At 32.8% G+C, this 27,089-nt stretch overlaps 3 protein-coding genes across 3 annotated transcripts; all 3 read right to left on the bottom strand.

The window, feature by feature from the left end:
- Positions 1-2,560: 2,560 nt before the first annotated feature.
- On the bottom strand, positions 2,561-3,148 carry LOC131659568 (uncharacterized). The gene has a single exon (XM_058928740.1). The coding sequence runs from the start codon at positions 3,146-3,148 to the stop codon at positions 2,561-2,563; it is 588 nt and encodes a 195-aa protein (XP_058784723.1).
- A 3,623-nt stretch (positions 3,149-6,771) lies between these two features.
- LOC131657032 (ent-kaurenoic acid oxidase 2-like) lies at positions 6,772-10,587 on the bottom strand. The gene is made up of 8 exons (XM_058926543.1): positions 10,312-10,587; positions 9,896-10,220; positions 8,618-9,025; positions 8,410-8,493; positions 8,250-8,328; positions 7,633-7,739; positions 7,413-7,531; positions 6,772-7,284 (listed from the first exon to the last, which is right to left on the bottom strand). The coding sequence occupies exons 1-8, from the start codon at positions 10,536-10,538 to the stop codon at positions 7,194-7,196; spliced, it is 1,440 nt and encodes a 479-aa protein (XP_058782526.1). The 5' UTR covers positions 10,539-10,587; the 3' UTR covers positions 6,772-7,193.
- Positions 10,588-21,271: 10,684 nt separating this feature from the next.
- On the bottom strand, positions 21,272-26,484 carry LOC131659567 (ent-kaurenoic acid oxidase 2-like). The gene is made up of 8 exons (XM_058928739.1): positions 26,142-26,484; positions 23,199-23,523; positions 22,689-23,090; positions 22,518-22,601; positions 22,147-22,225; positions 21,884-21,990; positions 21,681-21,799; positions 21,272-21,537 (listed from the first exon to the last, which is right to left on the bottom strand). The coding sequence occupies exons 1-8, from the start codon at positions 26,366-26,368 to the stop codon at positions 21,447-21,449; spliced, it is 1,434 nt and encodes a 477-aa protein (XP_058784722.1). The 5' UTR covers positions 26,369-26,484; the 3' UTR covers positions 21,272-21,446.
- Positions 26,485-27,089: the final 605 nt, after the last annotated feature.

The following is a 27,089-nucleotide window of genomic DNA, read 5'->3' as shown; positions in this document are numbered from 1 at the left end:
GCGTCTGTTAATAAAACAATCAACCATGTTTTGTAAATAAAACATGGGCCTCCACATAGGTATAAGTCTCATTCCAGTACATGAAATTAGGTATTTCATTGTACGCCTTTTGTACATATCTCGTTCAATTTGTTTTTTAGCCCCGAACAACAGATCAAAAATGAAGGTTTTCTTTAAATCTTCCCAAAAATACCATGGGCCTCCATGTAGGTATAAGTCCCAAGCCCCTTGTAAATACCTGTTTACATAGCTTTGAATAAACTCAAGTGGGGCTCTCCCCGAGTATAAGTCCCGAGCCCCCGTGTATACAAATGGATCATGCTCACAGGTATATTTCCTTCATAAACTCCATTATATACACACACTTTGTCATATATATGTATAACTGTTCATATTTGTTCATGTACTTGTTCATATTTGCTCGTACTTGTTCATATTTGTGATTGTGTTATATACTTGTTCAACTTAGTACAACACTAGGTTCCCCATAGCCTCCTATTGGGCTTCGTGCAAAGAATCTCCCTAGTTTAGGTTAGGACATAGAGTATGGTTTCCCGGTGAAATCGCTCTAAGAGCTCAAACCAACTATACCATGCCTCCCCTTGGGCTTCGTACAAACGAGTGACCCTCCCATAGCCTCCTCTTGGGCTTACAATGCAAGGACCCTCGATTGTCCCTCCCATAGCCTCCTCTTGGGCTTACAATGCAAGGACCCTCGGATAGCCTCCTCTTGGGCTTCGTACAAGGACCCACGGGCTTCTTATAAGCATCCCCAATATCCAAATCAAATACCCTAGGAGATTAGACATTTATCATCTCTATGATAGGAGTATCTCTTCTATATCATCACAAACAATCAATCAATCAATCAATCAACTTAACTTTTTTGCCACAAGGTTGGCTAATCAATCAAACCTTTTTGCCACCATACTGGCTGATTAATCAAAGTTTTTGTCACAAGGCTGACTTCATTGAAACTTTTGCCACAAGGCTGGCTGATTAATCAAAACTTTTTGTCACAAGGCTGACTTCATTGAAAGTTTTTGCCACAAGGCTGGCTAAAAAGCATCTTTATCATTCTAAGCACCATAAGTGGCATGGCCCAGGGCTTATAATGAAAAGATTTTCAAACAAAATCAAACAGATGTATGTGATGATATAGATTAGTTACATCGAACATTTAGATGACATTTGTCTCTTTTCCTTTGCTTCCACTAGCATAAGTGGGAACTACGATTGCTCTGACTTTCTCAACATCCCTTTGAGAATACGTAGGCACAAGGTCGTATCCTTGGCGAGCAAAACTTCTCCCTCAAACCATTCAAACCTTAGCACCCGTAGACCCGAGCTACAGATGCTCTGATTCCCTCTAAGGGATATGTATGCAGAGGATCGCGATGATCTTTGCGAGCATAATCAAACAAACACCTTAGGTCCCACCTCTTTCAACAGAACCTCTCAATAACATGGAATGAAAAACATAGAAAAAAAACCTATAGAGTACTATAGATACGTTGGGTGCTAATACCTTCCCTTCGTATAACCAACCCTCTTACCCAAAGATCTCTCCCCCACTTTTTAAGGTTATTGCAGCTTTTTTCCTTTTCCTACTTTGGAAACAATAAAAAGTTTGGTCGAAACAAAAGAAAAATCATTTTTTGAGCACTCGAGCCCAAAGAAGGCATCAGGTGTCTCATCCCGAAAAAAGATAACGATTTTTCCCCGCGACACACGTATGTCTCCTTGAATTCTTTCAAGAAATGCAGTTGATTCTGTCTGAATCTTGCCCGGTGAATGCTTTGTTATTAGTTTGCCAAGAGAGCAAGCTTCACACGGTCTATAATCTTGTGTAAGTTTTAAACTTTTCAATTGATGACCATGTGTACTTTCAACTATTTTACACATCATTGTTGAACTAGGGTGACCTAAATGGTCATGCCATAAAATCACAATTTTGGGATCTTCTTTTACTACTAAATTGCATTCAATTTCATGTATATATGTAATGTAATCCAGAAGGCAATTTTGGTAATTTTTCTAAAATTTTCTTCTTTCTTGAAACATTATAAGTAATATTAATGTATTTCATATTACCTTCAGTTGCAGTTTCAGTATCATATCCTTGACGATATATGTCATTAAAACTCAACAAATTTCTCTTTGACTTTTGAGAGTATAAAGCATTATTAATGACAAATTTTGTCCCATTTGGTAATACGAACATAGCATTACCTGTTCCTTCAATTAAATCTGCAGGACCTGAGATTGTATTTATTATACCTTTAGTGAGATTTATTTCAGTAAAATATTTCTTACTTTTGAGGATTGTGTGTGTAGTTCCACTGTCCGGAATGTAAATGTCTTTGACATGTTCCATGTCTAACCTTCTTAAAAATAAAAATAAGATTAAATACAGTAAATTAACAACATATTTAACATTATTATTTCATACAAACTTAAGATACACCTTAACAACATACAAATTGTTAAGTAGATACATATTTCAAATATATAAACAAGCACACCAAACATTATTCAAATACATATTTTAAAAAGTTACTTAATCTGTTTCATCTCCACCAAAGTCAGCAGTTTCAAAATAGGTATTATCATTCATGGGTTCCATTTCATTAAAATTTACTTCTTTTCCCTTTTCTTCAACATATGCCATTTGTCTTTTGCACAAATGTTCTGGTGTTCTACACACCTTAGACCAATGGTCTTTCTTTCCGCATCTGTAACATATATCCTCATAATTCCTTGAAGGACCTTCTTGGATATACTTACCCTTTCCTTTGCAATTCCAATTATTTTGGTCATATCTGGGGGATCTATAACTATTCACATGACCTCGTCCACGTCCTCTACCATGAAAATGATTTCGACCGTGGAAAAGGTTTCGACCATGATATCCTCCTTGATTGTGACTATCAGCATGACCATTATTACCATCAAAACGAACATGACCACCACGTCTCTTAAGGCGATTAAATCCACCGCTCCCACGATTAAAGGTCGTGGCATTAGTTTCAGGATATGGCATTGTTCCTATGGGTCGTGCCTGGTGGTTTTTTATTAGGAGCTCGTTATTTTGTTCTGCCACTAGAAGGGCTGCAACTAAATCAGAATACTCAGTGTATTCCCTCATTCTATATTGTTGTTGCAATAATACCTAAGATGCATGGAAAGTCGAAAAAGTTTTTTTTAACTTTTCTTTTTCAGTTATAATTTTGCCAAAATATTCTAGCTGTGATATAATTTGGTGCATAACAGAATTATACGCAATGTCAGTTTTATAATCTTGGAACCTTAACTTGTTCCACTGATCCACTAATGAGGGTAACAAGACTTTCTTCTGATATTCAAATCTTGCTTTAATTTTGTCCTGTTGTGAAAAACGATGTCAAGAACAAAATATAATAGGAATTAGGGAAGGTAAGAAGAACACAAGAATTGGTTATAACTGCTATTCTTTTACTTTCTCTTAAAACAAGATTACAAGTTTACAAGAATAACAAATAACCTTTCTCACCCTAAATTAGGATTTGCAGCTTAGCAATGATGAAAGACTAGTATGCTATTTATAATAAAACCTAACATACTAACTAATGGGCTTTTTCCACAAGGCTCATTACACAAGCCAACTTAATAAACAAGCTAACTTAACAAATTAGAGTTTAAACACTAAAACCTAATTTAACATGCTAACAACCCTAGCATCTTCGACACAAGCATGTGAACATCCTTCGACTTCATGCTTAATTCTGTCGAACCAAGAAGCTACCCTTCGACCATACTAGAGTTCGATCCAATATCTCACAAATCTCCACCTTGGACCTAACTCTACAACGTCAAGGGAACAAACTAGCTTTCTTCATGCAGTTTTATCAACTGCATACAGTGGAAAAACTTACAAATTGGCAATGTCTTCTCTCTTTCCGTTAACCCAATGTCCATAGTCGTCGCTCCCTTCAACGCTTCCAAACAACCCTGCTGAACCAGTAGGGCTTTCATCTTCAAGCGCCACAGACCGAAATCATTCACTCCGATGAACTTTTCAATCTCATACTTTGTTGAAGGCATCTTCTCCACGCTCACCGCACTAATTTGTTGTGAAAAACGATGTCAAGAACAAAATATAATAGGAATTAGGGAAGGTAAGAAGAACACAAAAATTGATTATAACTGCTATTCTTTTACTTTCTCTTAAAACAAGATTACAAGTTTACAAGAATAACAAATAACCTCTCTCACCCTAAATTAGGATTTACAGCTTAGCAATGTTAAAATACCAGTATGCTATTTATAATAAAACCTAACATACTAATTAATGGGCTTTTTTCACAAGGCCCATTACACAAGCCAACTTAATAAACAAGCTAACTTAACAAATTAGAGTTTAAACACTAAAACCTAATTTAACATGCTAACAACCCTAGCATCTTCGACACAAGCATGTGAACAACCTTCGACTTCATGCTTAATTCTGTCGAACCAAGAAGCTAACATTCGACCATACTAGAGTTCGATCCAATATCTCACATGTCCCATAAAATCTGGGGATCTTTAGCATTTGAATATTCTGTTTGCAATCCATCATCAAGATGATACTTGATTATTCTGTTTACATTTGACTTTCTCTTTTCCATTTCATCTGGATCGTCTGTCGATTTTCCAGAATTCTGTCCTTCAAGAATTTTGTTAAGTCCCTCACATGTAAGGTACTCTATTAAATTGTTGTTCGAGATTATGAAGTTGTCCCCAGTTATGCTTAGATTTTGAATTGATGCTTAAGATTTGACATGGTTATATCTATAATTCAGATGAACATAATCAATATTTAAAATCAAAAGAAATATCAATTTATTCAGTTACAAAATTCATGACTACGTATTATTCAAAAACCTCTACTGACAAACCAAGCTAAGATCAGTAATGGTAAGCCGATAATTATGATTAAAGCTACAAAATCATTACATAATTCTTCATGCTTGATAATACTGACAGCAAACAACATAATTACAAGTAGAGTAATGAACAAAATAAGAAATTTAGCCATTTGAAAAAAATATGGATAGATAGTTTGAGAATGGTGTGAAAGTTATGAAAGAAGTAGAAGTATTTATAGAGGTAATTTTAAAAAAAATGGCCGTTATATTACCGTTGGGGGGAAGGAAAAAGGAAAAGAAAAAAGTTAAGTGTGATAAGAAAAATATTTAGTCAAATTTTAAGTGCATTAAATATCATCCAATAGTTATAAGTGTTAGAGATAATTATAATCTATGACATATAAGGTAAATGAACACAAAAAAAAAAAATAGAATACGCGTATGGGGTTTTTTGACCTCCTCTGAATATAAAAGAATATTTGTATTAGAAGTGTCAGACTCCCATTAAATATAAAAGTTAGTAACTGCAAATGGGGTTATAAACCTACACTGAACATAAAAGTTAGTAACAACATATGGTGGTTTTTAAACCTCCACTAAATATAAAAGTTAGTAACAGCATATGGTGCTTTTTAAACATCCACTAAATATAAAAGTTAGTAACAACATATGGTGGTTTTTAAGCCTCCACTAAATATAAAAGTTAGTAACAACATAAATATAAATGTTAGTAATTGCATATGAGGTTTTATACCTTCACACAAAATTTATAATAAAAATAGTCAGACTTATTATAGAGCACTTGACAAGTTGCCAGTTTTCTATAACAAGGAGTAAAATGATAACGATAATGATAATAGCCACTCTAGTTATAAATCACTTGACAGGTTGCCAGTTTTCTATAACCGGGACAGATGAAAATGTTAATAAGATTAAAGAGGTAAGTATAGAATATATATACCTTGTATACTAGAAACTTCTGATAGAACGATCGTGCTGATAACGTGTTAAGAATACTGAATACAGAGAGATAGAAGAGACTGGTAGTATATTGTTTCTCGTAGAAACGATTGATGTTCTTACATTTCATATACCAAGGAGTGATATATATATATATATATATATATATATATATATATATATATATATATAGTGTTATGCTATTGGCTACTACTATACATGTTACTGTTAAAGGTTTGAAAAAATGTGTATACACTATTCATTAGTATTTCAAAATAGTAGTAGTAATAATAATTACTTGTTATTATAACACTATTTTTAATGTTACATGTAGTGTTTACTGCTTCTTCTATCCAAAAGTGTTTTTCACTATTTCTCTCATATATCACGATTCTTGTTATATCTTAAAGAAACTTGTTTTTACTTCCTACAACTTCATTTTGTTGTGGAACTTTAGATGAGAAAAAATATGAGATATTTCATTTTCTTCACAAAAAATTTTAAAAGATTTATTTTTAAATTTACTACCATCATCACTTTTTATTGTATCAAATGGTAAAATATTTCTCATTTTGCACTTGTTTGCATAAGCTAATAATAAGCTAGAAAATATTGAATGTAATTTGTCCATATACTATAATCATGACTAATCCAAACTTTTCGAAAGTAATGGAATTCATAAAGAAGCATCTTGTCTTGTGATCATTTTGAAATCTTTATTTTGCTCAATACTCATCTATTTGCTAGTAAGTGCAACACTAACTACATTGACAAGAGCTTTATACATATTATCAAAGACCAGTACCTTGAGATATGAAGAAACTATAAAACTTGTCTTTGCAAAAACAAATTTCTTTCCATCAAAGATGAAAGTCTCCTCCATGTTAAATCACAATTGATAGTGAAATTCCTTAAGTTAACTCTCACTTTTTGTATGGGAAGCTAACTCTCACTTTAAATAACTTTAAACCATTGCAAACATGAATTATGAATCAGTTAAAAAACTACCCATAACCAATTACAACTAATGGCCTGTTTGGTCTGGCGTTTGAAGCTACAAACGCGCGTTTACTCCCACTGTGATTTCAAGAAGCTACAAAGTGTAGCTTCTGTCCAAACGTGTGTCTTGCTGCCTTTCCACCGCGTTTCTAAACATGCTATAATTAATGAACTCTTCTAACACACTTCTATTTTTTAAATAAAATTTAGATTTTCTTGAAATGACTGTGTTACAAATTTAATTGAAATGTTTAAATACATAGTCATTAGGATATTATTCAGAGAAGCAAACATCAAAGTTTGAATCTAGAATTTTATTTGTCTACAACCTTCCATAATTTTTCTTCACAATTGGCTGAACTTGACTTCGACCCCATCAATAGGAGCAGGATGTGAAAGATAAATTATATTTGCATTAGGATTAATGAGCTCCCACCTGCATTCGATATATAAAAGATATCATTAAATCATTAAAATATAAAGTGACATCTAATTTATTCTACCTTAATATAAAACTTTAAAAGAAAAACATATTATATATCAAACACTATGATGAAACATTACTTGTATCCAATGGACAAATGATGAAGCAGAAGTGCTAGTTGAACTCTTGCTAGCATGTTTCCAGGGCATAGCCTTTGTCCAGCACCAAAAACTTGATATGTTCCAGGTTTTGCCGTCTCCTAATAATTTATAAATAAAATTGATAATTATTATATAAATTAATCAATTAAAAAATTAACTAATATGAAAAATCAAAATTAAAAATAGTCAGCAAATGTACATTCCATCTATCAGGGTTGAAATACATGGGATCCCTAAAATTCTCTGGATCTGTGTGAATATAACGAAGCATAGAAATTACTTTCCATCCCTTCGGTATCTTATAACCTACAAAATAAAAATTGTGTTTTGTATCAATAAATATTAATGGTAAGTTTAATTAGATTATTATACAATAAAAAAGAAACCGATCAATACTATTTTAAAAATAAAAAATGAATAATTTTTAAAATATATTTTTTTCACAAATGTCATAATGATTTGAGAGCACATGAATTACAATTTTATATTTAAAACTAGACATTAATTCGTACACCCTCTAGTTACTATTATAAATAAATTTAAATTTTGTTGATACATTTGACAATCAATATATTTAGTTGATATATGAACTAGATAAATTAATTATTAAATATTAAAAATATCAAATTTATTTTTAATAGTAATTAGAATACTGTAGTAATTTTTTTCATTTAACTCTTCTTATGAGAAATTTTGTTTAAGTAAAAATGACATTTTACATTAAAAAAATGAGTGTAATGTATAAGTTTTGAACGAGTGACAATAAAATACAAAAAGATAAATAATTTTCTCAAGAATTAGTCTACAACCACATACCTTTATAATCAACTTCATTTACAACTTTTCTGAAAATAAAGGCTGAAATATTGGACATTCTTATCACTTCTTCAACAACCTGTGTATGATTATTAATATATAAAACTATTAACAAATATTTTTCACTATATAAACATATATTTGCATAACTAGTGAAAACCTTGTTTGTATATTTTAAATTTGAAACATCTTTAGCCGTAATAAAATCTCCTGAATTTCCCTTTGTGAAAGCCATGTTTTCTTCCTACAAACGCGGAAAAAAAAAGCTGAAAAATGAATAAATATAGTGATAAAAAATTAAGAGTTTCATCTTAATTTAAACTAAGCATGCATAAAAGTTAATAAAATTCTTTTAAAAAAATACTAACCCTTAGCAATTTTAGCACATTTGGATACTTGGCAAGAAGATAAATAGCCCACATAGACACAAGAGAAGTAGAGATATATCCACCTAGTACAAGAGAGACAATGTTGTCTACAACTTCTTTGTCACTCAATTTGTCACCTTCATCGTCTTCAATTTGCATTAACCCATCCATCAAATCAAGTGCTTCTACCTTATTTTGATTTTTTAATTTTCTCTTATTTAACTCGATCGAGAAAATGTCTTCAAGCTTCCTTCTACACTGAAGAGCATTGTAGTATGCAAAACCAGGAATATTAATTGGATAAGCTCTCACACCTGGAAGGATGTCTTGATAGAGTTTATCCAAAGAATTAAGGAAAAGGCCTGACTCCTTGCCTAAGAAAAGATTTCCAATGTTTTCGAATGACATCTACATTTAATATTTAATAGTTTAGCTTCCTAAAAGCATTTTGAGAAATTTCACATAAATATTACATGGTATGCATGATTGAGATAAATTTATAACTATATATTTCTCTCAAACCCTATCATTAAAATATTCTTGTCCAAAAGATAACTTTCAAACGCACACGTCCCTTGTAGCTCATATAATTTCACTATAAAAATAACTAAATGGATTTGTCCGAAGTTAAAATGCTCATAAATTAAAATATATATATATATATATATATATATATATATATATATATATATATATATATATATATATATATATATATATATATACATATATATATATATATATATATATATATATATATACATATATATATATATATACATATATATATATATATATATATATATATATATATATATATATATATATATATATATATATAGATCTTAAATCTTAGAGTAGTAACACTCCTTCCAAATACTGGTGAAAATATGTCAAATTGAATAAGAGAGATCTATAATATAAATTACTTTAGGGAAAACAAAAAAAGAAACATATTAATCCTATCAAGTTGGCTGTTTAAATAAAAAATAACATTATTATTGTAACATTTTTAATTTTGTACTTTATGTGAAATCATAATTTTTGTTAACCTTTCTATTGGTTTAAATAAATAAATCTACATTAGTTTCTAATAAATTTATATATACTACCATAGAATAAACTATTATATAAAGTTAACCGGAGACCACCACATGATGTGAGAGATGTCATTAAAATATTGTGGTTAATTTAAGATAAGATAATAATGCAATAATAAAGACTCTAAGTAAAGATCTATTTTACTAACAACTATATCAACTGTTAATTGTTAAATACCTTTTGAGTTTCAACTTTTGCTTTGATCTTCCCCATTTCAGCCCAAGATCGTAGAGAAGTAACTATATGAGGCTGAACAAGAGCAGCAATGCGGCTTAGGGCATCGGGCCGATTGATCGCATTGGTAACAAACTTACGGACCCTAGTATGAGCCTTACCATGGACAGCCGCCATTGAAGTTACACCCATAAGTTCAACAGTTGGCCATTCTTGCTTGAAGTTGCTGTCCGAAAATAGCACAAATTTGTTAACAGCAGGAGTATATACTATGATCGAAGGTGCTCCAAATAGGTGCGTTCTAAACATGCCCTCACCATCGCCATATCTGTTATAACTTATAAGTGTCAGAGACTCGTCTTTTTTCAGAGATACAGATAACAAATATATAAATTAGTTGTGTTTCTAATAAAACTTACTTGCGTCTCTTGGCGTTAATGAAATCCTCTGGACGTCGAACAATCTTGAAGTACCAAAGAAAAGTAATCATTTCTCCAATGAAAGGTAAACCCATATGACCTGGTGGCAATTTTGTTGAAGATTTGAAGCATTTGAATTTGAGAGGAATAACATACCAATATTCATTCCACCACCATAGCACAAACCCAATAACTACACCAAACAACCCTAAATATATTGCATCCATTATTCTTAACTTTTTTTCACTAGTTAGATCTATGTGATTATTATTCTGTTTATATGTTATTATGGTTCTATATAAAACCAACTTGACATAAAAAAATACAATTGAATCAAACAAAAATCTTATATAGTTTATTCATAATGATGCTTTTCTATCCATAATTATAAATATAAAACCAAACTGTTCCATTTGACAAAAAAAAAAAATGGGAACAAACAAAAATTTATTGTATTTTATCCATGATGATGCTTTTCGATTTCTTCACCTTTGGCATGATGTGGTCTGGTGTAAAAATTTGCAAATTGAATAATACACAATTTTTTTTATTTATTTTGAGATCTACTTTTGTAAAAATCTACTGGATCATATCATATTTTGATTATTTTTTATATAAATTGATTATTGCGAGATGGTCTTGTATTACTCGACTATAAAATTGATCAGTTTATATAATAAAAAAAAAACCGATCAGTTTGTAATATATTGAATTTAAAAATGAATAAAATAGAAATAATGGTGGATTATTAAACTAAAATAAAGAAAAACAATACTTTCTAAATGATAGATGGTAAATTATAAAATTTGTAGTGCTCCGCTTCAATTTTTTTAACAGAGGAAGGATATATTATTTTAAACATAAACGAAGGTCATAAATGTTGTGAATTCGATGCCAAGAATAAAGTATAATGCAAGAGAAGAATAAAGGATAAGGAAGAAGAAGAACACAAGAATTGGTTATAACTGCTATTCTTTTACTTTCTCTTAAAACAAGATTACAAGTTTACAATAATAACAAATAACCTCTCTCACCCTAAATTAGGATTTGCAGCTTAGCAATGATGAGAGACTAGTATGCTATTTATAATAAAACCTAATATACTAATTAATGGGCTTTTTCCACAAGGCCCATTACACAAGCCAACTTAATAAACAAGCTAACTTAACAAATTAGGGTTTAAACACTAAAACCTAATTTAACATGCTAACAGCCCTAGCATCTTCGACACAAGCATGTGAACAACCTTCGACTTCATGCTTAATCCTGTCGAACCAAGAAGCTACCCTTCGACCATACTAGAGTTCGATCCAATATCTCACAAATCTCCACCTTGGACCTAACTCTACCACGTCAAGGGAACAAACTAGCTTTCTTCATGCAGCTTTATCAACTGCATACAGTGGAAAAACTTGCAACTTGGCAATGTCTTTGTGATCATATCAGCAGCATTGTCCCCAGTCGAAACCTTCAGCACTTGGACTTCTCCACGCTCGACTACTCCTCTGACGAAATGCAGCCTCACATCAATGTGCTTAGTTCGCTCATGATAGGCCGAATTCTTCGACAGGTGTATTGCACTTTGACTTTCACATTTAACAGTGATACCTCGGCCTTGCAGTTTCAGCTTCTTGCAAAACCTTCAAGCCACAATGTTTCTTTCACAGCTTCAGTTAGGGCAATATACTCCGCTTCAGTGGTTGATAGAGCAACAACCTTCTAAAGTGTTGCTTTCCAACTAATTGCAGTGCCAAACATAGTGAAAACATATCCAGAAATAGATTTTCTGAAATCCATACAACCTGCATAATCAGAGTCGACATATCCTTCGATTACTGATTTACTATCTTCACCCAAGGCTCCACCATAAATTAGGACTCTGTTCAGGGACCCATTTATGTACCTTAAAATGCACTTCAATGCTTGCCAGTGAGCCTTTCCAGGATTCGCCATGTACCTGCTTACAAGACTTACTGCATATGCTATGTCGGTCTAGTACATACCATAGCATACATCAAACAACCAACTATATTAGCATCTGGGATGCTATTCATATAGGCTCTTTCACCATCAGTACTGGGTCATTGATCAATACTCAGCTTGAATTGAGGGTATGTTGGAGTCACAACTGGCTTCGAATTCGACATACCAAACTTTTCGAGAATATTTCGTAGATATGCCTCTTGAGACAAGCATAACTTTGACTTCTTCCTATCTCTTCGAATGTCAATTCCAAGAATCCTGGAAGCAGCTCCCAGATCCTTCATATCGAACTCCTTATTGATTTCAGCCTTCACCCTCATTACATCTTCGACAGTGTTGCTAGCTATGAGAATGTCATCCACATAAAGCAACAAAATAACAAATGAATTACCAGGTCGGAATCGAAAGTACACACAGTGGTCGAACTGACTTCTAATGAAACTTATGCGCGCCATGAACCTGTCGAATCTCCTATTCCACTGCCGAGGAGATTGTTTCAGCCCATACAAAGATCTCTTTAACTTGCACACGTAATCTTCCTTACCCTTTTCGACATACCCTTCAGGTTGCCTCATCAGGATTGTTTCATCTAGATCACCATACAAGAACGCAGTCTTCACATCCATCTGTTCCAGTTCAAGATCGAACTGTGCCACCATGGCAAGCAACATTCTAATGGACCTATGTTTCACAACAGGAGAAAACACATCATTGAAGTCGACACCTTCTTTCTGAGTGAAACCCCTTGCTACCAACCTTGCCTTGTATCTTTTCAACGTCACTCCTTTGATTCCTTCCTTAACTTTGAAAATCCATTTACAGTTGACTAACCTTGCCCCAGCAGGTTTCTTGATCAATTCCCAAGTATGATCATCATGAAGATTTTTCATCACATCATCCATGGCCTTCAGCTATTCAGTCTTATTTCGACTCCTCATAACTTCCTTGTAGTCTCTAGGTTCTTCGTCTAGAACCTCACTTGCAGAGATTAAGGCATAAGCTATAAGATCTGCATACCCAAGTCTCTGAGGTAGCTTGATGGTTCTTCTCGACCTATCTCTTGACAATAGGTAGTCATCGACAGTTTCCTCAACTTCCTCAGCATCTTCTGCTTCTTCTTCGACTTCATCTGGAATATGCAATTCAGCATCAACTTGCTCCACCTCAACAGGAATATCTACCTGTTCCAGCTCTTCTGCACTTCGACCATCGTCATCACCAGTTTTCTTGAAAGTCATCTCAGTTTCATTGAAAACTACATCTCGACTGGTGATACACCTCCTGTGACCTGGCTCTAGGCAACATAGCCTATAAGCTTTGACTCCTTCAGGGTATCCCATGAACATGCATTTCAGAGCTCTAGGTTCGACCTTGTCTTGTCTAATGTGAGCATAGGTTACGCAGCCAAATACTCTCAGTTTGTCGAGATCTGGTGGATGTCCCGACCAAACTTCTTCAGGTTTCTTCATATCTAACGTTGTCGAAGGACATCTGCTTATCAGATATGTTGCTGTTGAAACAGCCTCAGCCCAAAACACCTTCTTTAATCCAGCACTAGTCAACATGCATCTGACTCTCTCCAATATAGTTCGATTAAACCTTTCAGCCAAACCATTTTGTTGTGGAGTACCTGCAGTAGTTCTATGCCTTGCAATACCAGAGCCCGCACAAAAACTGTCGAATGCCTCATTGCAAAATTCAAGGCCATTCTCGGTTCTCAACCTCTTGACCTTCCTGCCAGTCTGATTTTCTACCAAAGTCTTCCAACTTTTGAAATTCTCAAAAGTTTCATCCTTAGTCTTCTGGATGAATACCCATAACTTTCTGGAATAGTCATCAACTATGGATAGAAAATACCTTGCTCCTGAATGTGATGGACACCTTGCAGGCCCCCAAAGATCAGCATGGATGTAATCAAGGGATCCACGTGTTCTTTGTTTGCCTTTGTTGAACTTCACTATGCAAGATTTCCCAAGTACACAGGGTTCACAAAACTTGAATCTCACAGATCCAACACCTGCAATTTTGCAAGCCTTGTTGTTTCCCAGCAATACTGATCCACCATCTTGATCACATAATTCCTCGAACAAGTCTTTGTTTGGAGTCATGTGCCAAGTGCAACCTGAATCCATAATCCACTCTCTTCTCGAGTCACTGCTTGAAACCACAAGAACATCAGATGATTCAAAATCATCTTGAACAATGGTTGCATTGCCATTATCCTTACCTCCATGATCTTTCAGGCGTTAGGGGCACACCTTTCGTGTGTGACCCTCTTTATTACAATGATAGCATCGAATACCAGATGCTTCGCCACTATAAGACTTCTGCTGGCTTTTGCCTTTCTTCTTGTCGAACTTACCATCCTTTCGCAAGAATTTTCCTTTATCGGCCAAACCTTCACCAACAGCGAAGGTTTATGCTCCTTTCGTTCGTTCAAGTCCTTTGAATACAGGGCTGATTGAACTTCTTCAAAGGACAAGGACTCCCTTCCATGCAGGAGAGTTTCTTTGAAGTGAGCATGTGATCGAGGCAAAGTGCACAATAGTAACAACGCTTGATCTTCATCATCGATCTTTACATCAATATTTTCAAGATCAAGAATCAGCTTGTTGAACATATCCAACTGCTCAGCTAACACTTTGTCTTCAACCATCTTGAATGAATACAAAGCTTGCTTCAGGTAGAGTCGATTTACCAGTGATTTGGTCATATACAAACTTTCAAGTTCCGTCCATAACCCTGATGTCGTCGTCTCCTTTGATACCTGTCTGAGAACCTTATCACCAAGGCTCAACAAAATTGCGCTGTGTAACTTCTCGATCATAGTCGTCTTCTCCGCCACCGTTAATGCAGCATTCATGGATGCCTCTCCCTTCAACGCTTCCAAACAACCTTGGTGAACCAGTAGGGCTTTCATCTTCAAGCGCCACAGACCGAAATCATTCACGCCGGTGAATTTTGCAATCTCATACTTTGTTGACGGCATCTTCTCCATGCTCACCGCACCAACTTGTTGTGAATTCGATGTCAAGAACAAAGTATAATGCAAGGGAAGAATAAAGGACAAGGAAGAAGAAGAACACAAGAATTGGTTATAACTGCTATTCTTTTAATTTCTCTTAAAACAAGATTACAAGTTTACAAGAATAACAAATAACCTCTCTCACCCTAAATTAGGATTTGCAGCTTAGCAATTTTGAGAGACTAGTATGCTATTTATAATAAAACCTAACATACTAACTAATGGGCTTTTTCTACAAGGCCCATTACACAAGCCAACTTAATAAACAAGCTAACTTAACAAATTAGAGTTTAAACACTAAAACCTAATTTAACATGCTAATAGCCCTAGCATCTTCGACACAAGCATGTGAACAACCTTCGACTTCATGCTTAATCCTGTCGAACCAAAAAGCTACCCTTCGACCATACTAGAGTTCGATCCAATATCTCACAACAAATAATATAGAAGTAGCATAGAGCACCCAATATGGCTAAAGTTCACAAGAAAAACACAAATCAAACAGACCAAGACCAACAATCCAAACAATCTTAAAGTGTTGGACACAATAGACCTTTAAAGAGATAAGTTAGAGGAAGGAAGACACGATCACCTGCACAAAACATAAACAATATAAAAACAACGGGCCATGCGCATCATGCCTAGCTACTTGAGAGGGTCTTGCTCCTAGCCAACAAGAGAAACGAGAAAACTGGAGTATATGAATGAACCCTCTTCCATGCCAAGTTAATAATGAATGACATCCAATGATTAATTGTCAAGTTTTTTCAAAAAAAAAAAATTGTTCCGCATTTTTCAAATAGTCCAGACCACAAATTCCCGGATCGAGACCGACCTAAAGACGCTTTACTCCCATGACTCTGACTTTAAAACATCTCAAACACCCCTATAATCATTGGTAGCAAAGGCCTTGACTGCTCCCGTCCATCTAATAACTCTATACCAGATGATTGAAGCAACCCCTCACAATACAAAGAGATTATCATCCGACTTCACCAGCCCCTAGCACATAATACACCCCGTACTACTAGAGTCAAACACAATTTGGCATCTCAAAAAAATTGGCGTAGTCAACAATCTATAAGGGATCAAATAGAAAGACAAAGAAACAACTTTCATAGGCACCCAACTCTTCTAAGCCCTAGCAAACTCCCGCAAGACCCTATTAGACCTTCTTCCCCTGACCCCAGCCAAATCCGAAAGATAAACATAAGTTGAACTATTCAAAAAGCCCTCGACCAGATCTGACTTCAAAACCTAATCACACCCGAGATAAGATTAAGCAAAGCCTAAAAAATATCCTCTTCCTAAACAAGAAAAGTCTGTCTCCACATAAAACTCCAAACTCAGACACCTCTTACCCAAGAACCTAAAGAACCCGACACTTGAATTTTTGCTTCAAGACGAGAATTAACCTATCAAAATATACACATAAAAAGGTACTTCTCACCGAAATATCATGCCAAAACCTGGTCTTTTGATTGTCCCTGACCAACTTAATACAAGAAGAGGCAAACCTGACAAACTTCTTATCTGGAGGAGATCTAAGGAGAGAAACAATTCTCCATCAATGAGACACCCTCATAAAGCCTTCAACCCTGCTCCTAAAGGGGAGTTAAAACCCTAAGACCCATACCTAGCCTTGGTAATATCAACTCAAAGCGACGACAAATCCTAAAGATTCCTCCATATCTACTTACTTAACAAGGCAAGATTAACAAGTCTAAGATCTTTCACCCCTTAACCACCTTCCCATTTGGCCTTACACACATCCTCCTACTTAACCCATGTGACCTTCTCTCCTCATTTCGATCCCCCTAGAGAAAACACTTTTGCAAAGCAACTAACTTCTTTCAAATCGAGACTGTCATCTTCATGAAATACAAAAAGAACATCGGGATAGAGTTCAACACTTAATTCAGTGGGACCACCTATCACCTAGGCTCACGTACCTATTTCTCTAAGAGGCTAATCTCTTATAAACAAGCTTGACAAGAGGATCCCATGTCTCTTCCTTCTTCTAGTTCTTACTCACTAGAAATCTTAATACTTAAAAGGAAAAGAATCCACATTATAGGGAAGAAAGTCTTTTTCCAACTCCAAGAAATGCCTATTCACATTAACATCAAACAAACTACTTTTGAGAATCTCCTTGATAGTCAGAAGGTTTTCAATTGACGAGACTCCAACCAACACAGTGTCATACGCATACTGAAGATTACACACCATAAACCCATTTGAACACACCTTGAAACCTTCAAAAACACCAGTTACGACCTTCTTTTTAAGGAAGTTGTGGTATATTGGATCGAACTCTGGTCTTAATAGGGATAACTTCCATGGTTTGACAGATGTTAAGCATGAAGTTAGAGTTTATTCACATGTTGATGTCTAAGTCTTGCATGTTGTAGTCGAATTATGCTCAAACATGCAGTATTCAAAATGCTAAGATTGTTAGCATATCGAATTGAGCATGTTAGCTTGTAGCTTAAGTTATCTTAGTAGTCTATAAATAGACTATTTCTCTCAGGTTGTTGAGAGAGGTTGATTGTTATTATTCACTTGTAATCTTTGAACCCTTACTGAGTAAGTGAATAGTAAAACAGTTATAATCAATCATAACTTTATTTTTATTTTTCCCTCTTCTCTCTCTTCTGTGAAAACCTAATAGGGTTTCTTGTGTTTAGGGCTGGCAATAAACTGAACCAACTCAAATGTAGTTCAAAACTCGATTCCACAATTAAATCGTTGAACTAGGTTCATGAAAAAAATTAGCTGAATATGAAAAAAACTAAGTTCGTTAATTAAATGAGTTGAACTTGAACAATACATAATTCGACTCGTTAGGTTCATCGATCAAATAGATTATATATGAAAAGGGTTATATTGTATCTAAGTAGGTTTAAATATTTACTCTGAATCTTAACCCTATACTTTTTCATCTAATGATTTTAATTGATCATTTATATTCTCTAGTGAGAAAAATATTGCTAAACATAATTATATAAATAAAATCAATATCATATAAATAATGTTTTTTAGAAAATAATTTAAGTCCATGAAGCAAGTAAGCTGAATCTAACGAGGTGAACGTAACGAGTTAAAGTGAGTTATTTGTGAACTTATAATAAGTCGAGTTTGAGCTTAAAAAAAGTTCGTGTTGAACTCAAACTGAGATATGAACCGAACCAATTCTTAACGAGTCGAGTCGAGTGAAGGCGAGTTTGACTTGACTCGACTCATTTCCATCCCTACTTGTGTTTTTTGTAAGAAACTCAATCTTTCTCATAGTTTTGGTTTATTTCTTGACGGCACTCCATTACAACAAATGGATCCGGTGAGCACAGATATGATATCGTCAACAAAGTTTGAGATTGAAAAATTCACTAGAGTGAATGATTTCGGTTTATGGTACTAGAAGATGCGAGCCCTTCTTGTTCAACAGGGTTTGATAGAAGCGTTGAAGAGAGTTGAAGCCATGGATTATGCCCTAATGGAGAAGGAGAAGACGTCGATGATTGAGAAAGCCTACATCTCCAACGTATTGAGCCTTGGTGATAAGGTTATCCTGCAGGTTTTAAAGGAGAAGACGGTGGCGGGTGTGTGGACAAAAATCGAAGAATTGTACATGACCCAATCACTGGTAAATCATTTGTACTTAAAGTAAGCTCTATATTCATTCAAGATGAATGAAGACTAAGTCTTGGCTGAGAAGTTGGATATGTTCAACAAGCTGATTCTTAATCTAGAGAATATTGAGGTTAGTATCAAAGGTGAAGATCAAGCACTGTTATTGTTGTATTATTTACCTAAGTCGCATACTCACTCCAAAGAAACTCTCTTGTATGGGAGAGAGTCTCTGACCTTAGAAGAAGTTCAATCTGTCTTGTACTCAAAGAACTTGAACGAGAATAAAAAGTATAGACCTTTGCATATTGGTGAAGGTTTGTCCATTACGGAAAAACTCAAAGGAATCAGGATACCAAGTAATACAATCACAGTTCTCAACAAGTACCAATTCACACAATCAGTACATAAACACACAAACACAAATTCACATCGACACATGTGACTCCAAATTGACTCAATGCAAATGCATGTGGTACCAATGTTATCCTTAGCGGATTTCCCGCGTCCATCTCTCAGACATATAACCACCAATAAGCCCGTCCTTTAGGCTTCAAACCAATCCTCTAGGTTTGGAATAACTTAATAGCTCCCACAGAACTACCAAACATTGCCTCTTTCTCACCGAATGAATGCATGTGCAATTATCGACCAACATATGCAATTAAGACCATCTCTCAATCTTAATTATACAAGCATATATCTCACCATTCATCACATATGAATTCCACACCATTTGCACAAACATACACATCACATATCTTTCATCACATATAATGCATTCTCATAGCATACATCACATAAATACATCATAATAAAAATGGGTCTTGTGAGGGATTAATATGAGTTCTATAATTTTTGTGAGGGACCAAAATGGGTCTTCACTCTAAATTATTAGTTTTTTATGAAAAAATAATTAATAGCAATAAATCCATAATCAAATTATTCTTATTTAAACATACTCAACAAATTTATACGATATTAATATTATCATTACGCAATTATATAAAAATTATTTTAAAATTATTATCATTAAATTTAGAGACTAAGTTGACAACTTTTTTCTATAAAAAAAATTCATAGTCATTTAATTCTTTAATGTTTATGAAATAGTTGGAGCCTTTTTTTAAAAATCTTGATAATCTCAGTAATCCTTAAAAAATAGTAGTTATGATATTAGGGACTTTCCAAATTTTTGCTGCCAGGTGTTTTTGCTGGACTTGATGGACTACTTGATTGGCATCCTGATTTCGGTTAATCACAAAAACTGGTGGATTTTTTTGTTCGACTTTCCTAGGCCTCTATTGTTCGACTACTTGAGGCAAAAACTGTTGGTCATAATTGGTTGTGTTTTCCTCATGGATTACCCCTTAATTGGGAGTCAACCTAGTCATTTGAGGTTGCATGACCGATCGAACTTGCGCACGAGGGGCGCCAAAGAAATCAACAATTTGATTCATTTGAGTTGCTAAATGTTGGTAACTATGATTTATATTTTGAATCAGAGGATAGTACCAATTTTTCAGGTGAGTAAGTTAATCATTTCATGGTTACTTTCATCCATTTGTTATCTCATTGTCATCATAATATTTTTGGTGAAGGTTGGCATCAACCAAGGTTGCTTATAGCCGATCCTGATGCCAACAGTTGCAAATAAGCAGTCGTCGCATTATCAGCAAGTGTTGACGCGTTTGTCTATAAGCCTGCCATCATTGATGTTGGCATGCCATAAGGTTGTTCACTACTCAATATATGCATTGTGAAACTTGGGGAATAAGGCCTAAATTCACTTGCCATAGTTAGTCTCAGAGTCGTAGGGAGACTCATCGTTATTGTCGAGAAAATTACAGCCCCTTTTTGCACGATCGACAGTGTGGTTGTCGTGATTGCTGTGGAGGCATTTGCTTCAATCGTAGCCGTAGCGACGATGCCTCTACCTGTAGTATTAAATGGTTGTTCTCCATTGGTATTATTGTTTCTTGGATGAACCATTCTAGCATATCTTTGACCATTATTGGATGTATACATCAGAATAGGTCAGTGAAATCCAACCTCAACAAGATTTACCATTGTTAACATCGCAAGTTCAGTTTTATTTGTTATGTTATTATATATTTCAATATTGATCACAAACACTCAACCATTTAATAAATCATTCTTAAAGTAATATAAATTATTGAATGGTCTTTAAAACACAACTAGTCCATGTGAAAACGATAAATATACACTCACTTTTGTTATTGCAACAGAGGATAAATTTTACTTGATTTCACCGAATTACATAAAATTAGCTAACATCATTTTCCTCATAAATTTCACCTTAGAATGAACATTTAATACACTTAGCAAAATAATTAAACTCTAATATATTTATATATAACATATATAGATACACACTAGTTTATTTTTATTAAAGACAAATATGAAACATGAGCTTAGTGGTACACTTGATTAATTAGCTTGAGGTAATGAGCACATATCGTTTTCTATGATTTTTTCTTCACAATTTGCTAAAGTTAACTTCGACCCCATCCTTCGGAGCAGGATGTGAAAGATAAATTATATCTGCATTTGGATTAACGAGCTCCCACCTAAATTTTTCATAAAATAAAACAAATTAGATCATAGTTTAAAGTTTTTGACCTTTATGGTCTGCTTACGAGTTAGTTTTTCTAGGATTTTGAAAGAGAAGATTTTGGAGGGTTTCGTTTATATTATGATACATAAACATTACCTGTATCCTATGGATAAATGATGAAGTAAAATTGCGAGTTGAATTCTTGCAAGCGTATTTCCTGGACAAAGTCTTGGTCCTCCACCAAAAGGTTGGTATGTTCCAGACATTAATGGCTCCTAATAATTTATTTAGAAAATTATCACTCATTAGTATTTTGAATAATATTGCAACCTAAATTAAGAGAGAATAATGATACATACATCCCATCTATCAGGATTGAAATACATAGGATTCTTAAAATTTTCTGGGTCTGTATGAAGATAACGAAGGAGGAGAATAACCGTCCATCCCTTAGGTATCTTATAACCTGCAAAAATATTATAGTTTCTTGGTCACAAAATATTAACGTGTGTCTTAAGAGCATAAGTTAGTCGATAAAATTGAATACATTATAACTGGGAAAAACAAAAGATTAAAAAAAATAAAGAGAGTACTAATTTTCTAAAAAAATGCAATTATGTACCTTTATAATTAACTTCAGTGTCAACTTTTCTAAAAACACAAGCTGCAACATTGGCCATTCTAATCACTTCTTCAACGACCTGTTTAAATTAATTTATCAAATTAATAAATAGTTATATTTATATTTAGGAGAAAATTTACCTACAATTCTTTAGGTGTGGTTTATGCTATTTGCTAATGAAAATATGACAAGTGTACTTTAACATCATTTAAAGAGTAAAAATAGGAGAAAATTGCATATGTGTAAGAGAAAATTATACGATTGTCATATTTTTATTGAAAAATAGTATAAACCACACCTAAGAAATTGTATCTAAGTTTTCTCCTTATATTTATACATATTATATATGCAAAGCTTTTTCAATAAAATACCTTATTTGTGTATTTTAAATTTGAAACGTCTTTAGGTGTAATAAAATCCTGAGGACTCCCCTTTGTAAAAGCCATGTTCTCTTCCTACAGTTACAACAATAATTATTATGGTGATTTTGTTATAAAACCACAAATTAAGATTATAGTTATAAGATACAAATTTATTAATACCCTTAGCTTTTTTAGCACAATTGGATACTTGGCAAGAAGGTAAATAGCCCATGTAGATATAAGAGAAGTAGAGATATATCCAGCAGCCACAAGAGAGACAATATTGTCTATAACTTCTTTGTCACTCAACTTATCACCTTCTTCATCTTCAATTTTCATCAACCCATCCATTAGATCAATTATTTCTATCTTATTTTCATTCTTTCTCTTATCTAATTCCATGTAAAAAACGTCCTCAAGCTTTTTTCTACATTGAAGAGCATGGTGGTATGCAAAACCTGGAATGTTAATCGGAAAAGCTCTTACTCCTAGAAGTAAGTCTTGATAGAGCTTATCCAAGGAATTTAAAATAGGGCTTGGTTCCTTGCCCATAAATAATTTTCCAATATTTTCAAATGTCAACTGCAATTAAAATTAATAATAGTTTAGTTTATCGATCAGATACATCAGTTATTCAATTTTTTATTTATAATAGTGATTGAATGGAGTAATGGTTAAGATATAAAATACCTTCTGAGTTTCAAATCGGGCATTGATTTTACCGATTTGTGCCCAAGATTGAAGAGCATTGATCATGCGAGGTTGAACAAGTGCGGCGATGCGATTTAGGGCATCGGGACGATTGATGACATTAGTAACAAAGTTGCGGACGCGGGTATGGGCCTTGCCATGGACAGCCACCAATGAAGTTCTACCCATAAGTTCAATGGTCGGCCATTCTGCTATGAGCTTGTCTTCTTTATGTAGCACAAATTTGTGAATATTTGGAATGTATACTATGATGGATGGTGCCCCAAAAAGATGTGTTCTAAACATGCCTACTTCATTACCATATCTGTTTCAATGTTTATCAACAACTATGTGTTATCATAACAATATATTAATATAACATCAAGGAAATTTGATGAGTTATTTGAATTTTATGTTATAAGTGTGCTATTGATTTATATCAAAATTATTAAAGATGTCATCATGCTAAGTTGAAAACATGGTGTCAATAGATCATCAAATAAAAGTACATTTAAGGCTAATAATAATAATAATAATAATAATAATAATAATAATAATAATAATAATAATAAAGCAAAAATCACATATAAATAATAAAAAGTTACAAATAGATATAAAGAGCCCTAAAAATGAGCAAAAATAAACTAATATGAATAATGCGCACAAATAAATTAATATGAATGATTATAAACACGTATTTTCTTCAATTTACGAGTCTTTTATAGACAAACTCGGGTCACAATTATAAATAACTTTAATTTTCTTTTAAACTATTAAACATCTGATATATATATATATATATATATATATATATATATATATATATATATATATATATATATATATATATATATATATATATATATATATATATATATATATATATATATATATAATATTAATTTTTTTTACAATAATGATCCAATAAAATAATGCTTACAATTATAAATGTCAAAATGGTGCGGTGTATGATAAAGGTGAAATATCAATTAGTCATAAAATGTGGTGTTAGTTCCTTGCCCAAAAATCATTTTAAAAAATTGACAATATTCTCATATTTAATAGGAACTAATATTTCCAATATTAATAAAAGTTGACAATAATCACAGAATGTGGTGTTAGCATAAACATTTCCAATATTCTCAAATATCAATCAATCAAATGTCAACTGCATTTAAAAACTTGACTGAAAAAAAACTAATATTTTAGCTCTAATTTATAGTTAAGATTAAAATAGTATATTTGCTACAAATAAATATGCTCATTTATTAGATATTCTCCTTTTTACTGATTATTTTCTCCTAATATACCCTTTTTATGTCGGATATTTCATATTTCAACTCTAGTTTTTGAATTAGTATAATTTAACTTCTTTATTAAAAAAAGAACTTTCTTTATAAGCTATATTATATTAAAGCAAATACAAGAAGAATGTCAACCCAGAAGTTACAAATCCAACCACTACACAAATATAGCACTACTCCTCCCCCATTTAAACCCACACCAGCAAAACCCTAATAGCAAACTGCCAAACCACGCTTAAAGTTAAACCCACACCATATCAAAAAAATATTAATATAACCAAAAAGATTACATGTTTGAGGTGTTATCTTAAAACGTTAATAATTTATGACGTATAATGACAAATATCTACAAAAATAATATGATATAGGAGAGAAAAAAAGAATGACACATAATCTCTATTCTTTTTTTCGGGCAAAGGATTATTCATAATAGAATAGCTACTAAGGATCAACTGCATAAGAGAGGTATTTTAGATAGGAGTGATTTGATTTGTGCTTTTTGTTCCGTGGAGGAGGAGAATTTATCTCATATGTTAGGAGGTTGTGTGGTAGTGGTGGGCGTTTGGAAGAAGGTTTTCGACTGGGTAGGTGACATAGAAGGTTTAACGTTGGAAGACTTTGTTAGGTTCCCTTTTGCTATGATTAAAGTGAAAAAAAGTATAGTTAAAAGGATATTGCGGCGGTCATTTGGCTAGCATCGGTATGGTGTATTTGGTGGGAGCGGAATGCGATAATTTTCAAACAGGAGTCGTTTAGTTTTACCAACTGTTTTTCGACGGTGGTATCTAATTCTTGGTTTTTGCTTTGTTCTTATTACAAGCTTAAAGATTGTTGTAATTTTTACGTTTGGAATACTCTTCCTCTCAATTGTTTTGAGTTGTAGAAGTTTCTGGTTTGTATTTCGGGCGGAGTACCCCTTTTACTCCTCTTTAATCTCATTGCCTATTCAAAAAAAAAGCCAAGGCTAGGATTTTAGGTCTCAAATTTCAGTTTAAAAAGGCTTCAATTTTTTTATTTAGTTATAAAAATATATAATGACATATTAGTCATAATTGTAATTGGGTTGTTAAAATTTAGGTCTCATTTCCTTTTAGTCCTCTAAACGGATAGGGTCAACCCTGATATATTACGTTAATTTGTGGATATCTTAATGGTATAGTAAATTATAGTAGATTAATCTTAAACTTTATAGGTATGATTTATATAATAGTATGTTTCAATCAAACGGTTAATTTTAAAAAATATTTATTCTTAATGAAGTTATGAGCGGATATAACTCGTGGTGTAACTTTTCAAGTGTAATTTAATCTTTATATATATATATATATATATATATATATATATATATATATATATATATATATATATATATATATATATATATATATATAATTTAATAGTTAGAGATAGTTGTTAGAGATAGTTGTTAGTGTCAATAATAATAATAATAATAATAATAATAATAATAATAATAATAATAATAATAATAATAATAATAATAATAATAATAATAATAATAATAATAATAATAAAAAATAATAATAATAATAATAATAATAATAATAATAATAATTTTTCCATTCCTATTTTAATTCATTTTAAATGAGAAAATGGCCCATAGGTTGAAACTAAAACTTACTTGCGTCTCTTGGCATTAATAAAATCATCTGGACGTTTAACAATTTTGAAGTACCAAAGAAAAGTAATCATTTCTCCAATGAATGGCAAACCCATATGACCTGGTGGCAATTTTGTTGAAGATTTTAAGCACTTGAATTTGAGAGGAATAACATACCAATATTCATTCCACCACCACAACACAAACCCAATAAATACACCAAACAACCCTAAATATATTGCATCCATTATTCTTAACTCTTTTTCTTTTCACTAGTTAGATCTATGTGATTCTTATTCTGTTGCTGAGTTTATATGTTATTATGGTTCTATTTATAATAGTACTCCTTTCATTTTAGGTATGATTCTTCATGTTTATTCCTTCAGTTTCATGCTACTTGAAAACAAATATTTTATCAACTTGCTTCTTTTGACAAAAATACATTGGAGTAAACCAATGTTTTATTGTATTTTATTCACAATAATACTTTTTCGATCCTAAAGAATATTAATATTTTTTTTATCCTAAGGAATATTCTTTGTATAATATAAAATAATTGGAAATTGTCATAAATAATAGAAAATTTAGAGTCTCATTCATTTTGATTTTTTTATTTTCTAAAATTAATGTTAATTTACTTGTTAACAATGACATACTTTGTGTATTTCTTTTAAGACAATGACTATGTTAAAAAAAAAAAAATCATTTTTAACTAGTATGTCACTTTCGACGATTTAACATGTCACCCCAGTTATACATGCCATCCCTCTAAGGGATATGATTTTGCCATTATACCCTTGTCTAAAGTCACTAATTTTTAAAAACTATGCGTTTCTACCGAAAATTTGGGGGATATATCAAAAATTTCGAAAAAATACTAGAATTTTAGAAATTTCCATGAGTTTTTACCGGAAATTTTGAAAAAATTACCGAATCTTTCGGAATTTCTGGTATTTTTTTGCAACAAAA

The sequence above is a fragment of the Vicia villosa genome, linkage group LG3, assembly GCF_029867415.1.
Source record: "Vicia villosa cultivar HV-30 ecotype Madison, WI linkage group LG3, Vvil1.0, whole genome shotgun sequence".
NCBI classification, from domain to species: Eukaryota; Viridiplantae; Streptophyta; class Magnoliopsida; order Fabales; family Fabaceae; genus Vicia; species Vicia villosa.
This window is presented reverse-complemented; position numbering and strand designations above follow the sequence as displayed.

What these genes read in the sequence shown, in the direction of transcription:
- LOC131659567 (XM_058928739.1), bottom strand. Translation starts at nt 26,368, where the DNA reads ATGGATGCAATATATTTAGGGTTGTTTGGTGTATTTATTGGGTTTGTG. An exon ending in TTGTGCTAAAAAAGCTAAGG is followed by an intron (nt 22,602 to 22,688) that starts GTATTAATAAAT and finishes TTGTAACTGTAG; the next exon opens with GAAGAGAACATGGCTTTTAC. An exon ending in CACTGAAGTTAATTATAAAG is followed by an intron (nt 21,991 to 22,146) that starts GTACATAATTGC and finishes ATATTTTTGCAG; the next exon opens with GTTATAAGATACCTAAGGGA.
- LOC131659568 (XM_058928740.1), bottom strand. Translation starts at nt 3,148, where the DNA reads ATGAGGGAATACACTGAGTATTCTGATTTAGTTGCAGCCCTTCTAGTG.
- LOC131657032 (XM_058926543.1), bottom strand. Translation starts at nt 10,538, where the DNA reads ATGGATGCAATATATTTAGGGTTGTTTGGTGTAGTTATTGGGTTTGTG. An exon ending in ATTAACGCCAAGAGACGCAA is followed by an intron (nt 10,221 to 10,311) that starts GTAAGTTTTATT and finishes AAGTTATAACAG; the next exon opens with ATATGGCGATGGTGAGGGCA. An exon ending in ATGTGCTAAAATTGCTAAGG is followed by an intron (nt 8,494 to 8,617) that starts GTTAGTATTTTT and finishes CCGCGTTTGTAG; the next exon opens with GAAGAAAACATGGCTTTCAC.